Raw genomic sequence first — 2,530 nt, 5'->3', positions numbered from 1 at the left:
TAGGCATCTGGGGGCCCCCATAGGAGGCCCCCACGGCTCCGGGGGCCCCCGTATGGGGCCTCCCCCGTATGGGGCCCCCCAGGCCCGGGGGGCCCCCATGGGGGCCCTTAGGGGCCCCCGGGTGGCTGGGTGTTTCGTGAGTTTGTGTTTTGCTGCATTTCTGGGGGGCTGGGGGGCCCCTTGCTGCGACTAATTAGCTGCCAGTTTTACATTTGGTACCCTCTTGGGCCCCCCTGCTGCTGCGGGTGGCCAGGGGAGGCCTGGGTTTTCTTTTGGGTCTTATTTGCTGCTAGTTTTCTTATAATGGGCAGTTTGCTGCTTCCCACACTCTGAGCGCTCCCACAGTGCAGCAGCAGCAGCTGCTGCAGCAGCAGCAGCAACAGCTACGGTAGCAGCAGTAACTGTTGACGCAGCAGCAGTAACAGCTGCCGCAGGAGAAGCAACAGCTGTGGCACCAGCAGCAGCTGCGAGAACAGCAGCAGCAGCAGCTGCTGCTGCTGCCTGGGCCTCAGTGTGTGCGCATTTGAGCTCACAAAATATAATTGAAACACAATTGGAAATTAAACTCTATTTCAAGCAGATGGTCACTCTTAACGGGGGCCCCCCGCTGTACCTGCAATGTGCTGCTACTGCTGCTGCTGGGGGCCCCATGCTGCTGCAGGGGCCCCTGTTGAACCACTTGCGCAGCTGCTGCAGCTGAAAATGGCTTTCTGTCTTTGGTCCTTTAGTATTATTAAGTCCGATGTGCCTTTAGTTTTATTTTGGTGGCCCTATTACACCTCTGCAGCAGCAGCAACAGCAGCACCAGCAGCAGCAGCAGCAGCAGCAGCAGTAACACGGCTGTCTGCCCGAGCCTGGAAGCAAACGCAGCTTCTCGAGACTGACTTCCCCTCCTCTTTATTTATTTTTCGTTTTTCTTATTCTGTTGCTTCGAGAAGACAGCCAGTGGCAGCGCTGAGGTGCACAAGGTGCTGCAGCAGCAGCAGCAGCAGCAGCACATGGAGGCTTCCGACTGGGGCCCCTCCGGGGAACCCCCAGCAGAAGCACCCGAGGAGGGGCCCCCAGGGGCCTTTCTGCTGCGGCTTTGCGTGCTTCTGTGGCTAGCCCTGTTTGCTGTTGCTGTTATCATTCGCTACGCGCTGCTGCTGCAGCAGCAGCAGCTGCCGGGGACCGGCAGCTCCGCTGCTGCCGCGACAGCAGCAGCAGCAGCAGCCGCTGCTGCAACAAAGGAAACGACCAAGGCCCAGGCCTTCAAAGCCCACGTTGTTCTTCTCAGGGCAGTCTTCAGAGAAGTGCGCAGCAGCAGCACACACTGCAGCAGCAGCAGCCCCAGCTGCAGCAGCAGCAGCCTCACCCGCACTGTAGAGCCCACAGCAGCAGCAGCAGCAGCAGCGCGCCTCCCACGAGCCCTCCCATTCCCCGCAGCAGCCCGAGCAACAGCAGCACCTGGAGCCCCGCCGCGCCCCGCCCCAGCCCCAGCAGCAGCAGCAGCAGCAGCAGCAGCAGCAGCAGCAGCAGTAGCAGGGTGTGTGTGCTGCGCTGCAGGTGGTCTCCAACTTCTTGCGAAAGTGCCTCGTGTGTCTTCGGTGGTTTTTTTATTTTCTTTCTTGGGCAGACACTGAGGGCCTTGAGGTGTACGTACACCGCGACAAGCTGCTGCCCGAAGCAACAGCAGTGCTGCAGCAAAAGCAAATCATCTTCATCCGACATGGGTCCGCCCTGCTGCTGCTGCTGCTGCTTCTGCTGCTGGTGCTGGTGCTGCTGCTGCTGCTGCTGCTGCTGCTCTTGTGTCGTGTCTGCGGACACTGCGGCTGCTGGTGCTGCTGCTGTTGCTTTGGTGCTTTCGCTGCAGCGGCCATTGCTGCTGCTGCTGCTGCTGCTGCAGCACCTGCTGTTCCTGCTGCTCAAGCTGCCCCTGTCGCTGCTGCTGCTGCTGCTGCTGCTGCTTGATGGTTTGTGAATTTGCGTTGTGTCTTCAGGGAGTCGATTTGGAACTACTGTTTCAACCGGGGTGTATGTACACCTCAGTTCCCGCTGCGGCTGCTGCTGCTGCTGCTGTGCGAGCTGCTGCTGACTTGGGAATTTGATTCTGTCTTTGTGGATTCTCCTTTATCTTCCTTGGGAATGGAGCAGTCTTTGAGCATTAGACATCTTCTTGCTGCTTTGACAGCTCAAAATGCTGCTGCTGCTGCAGCAGCAGCAGCAGCAGCAACGGACGCCGCAGCAGACGCGCCCGCAGCAGAGGAGCCGCTCAAGGGCGTTAGGCAGCTCGCTGCAGCTGCGGCTGTGCAGAAGCAGCAGCAGCAGCAGAAGCAGCAGCAGCAGCAGCAGCAGCGGCAGCAAGACACAGCAGAAGCAGCAGCTTCTGCTACAGGCGGAAAGCCAAACTTGGCGCAGAGCGAACAGCAGCAGCAGCAGCAGCAGCAGCAGCAGCAGCAGCAGCGGATCCTGTTCTTGACTTCGAATCTCAGGTGGGGCATATTTCCTATCGGCCCTCGCTTCCTGTGCTGCTGGTGCTGCTGCTGCTAAT

General features: G+C 59.5%; 1 protein-coding gene across 1 annotated transcript; it reads left to right on the top strand.

Moving 5' to 3' along the window:
• Positions 1-998: 998 nt before the first annotated feature.
• ETH_00006305 (uncharacterized protein) lies at positions 999-2,471 on the top strand (the record flags this gene model as incomplete). The annotated part of the gene is made up of 3 exons (XM_013379231.1): positions 999-1,292; positions 1,546-1,712; positions 1,980-2,471. Coding segments are annotated over 3 exons (953 nt in total), but the record flags the coding sequence as incomplete, so codon positions are not given.
• Between the last annotated feature and the right edge of the window lie 59 nt (positions 2,472-2,530).

This window comes from Eimeria tenella, genomic scaffold (genome assembly GCF_000499545.2).
Source record: "Eimeria tenella Houghton genomic scaffold, Eth_scaff1616, whole genome shotgun sequence".
Taxonomy (NCBI): Eukaryota; Apicomplexa; class Conoidasida; order Eucoccidiorida; family Eimeriidae; genus Eimeria; species Eimeria tenella.
This window is presented reverse-complemented; position numbering and strand designations above follow the sequence as displayed.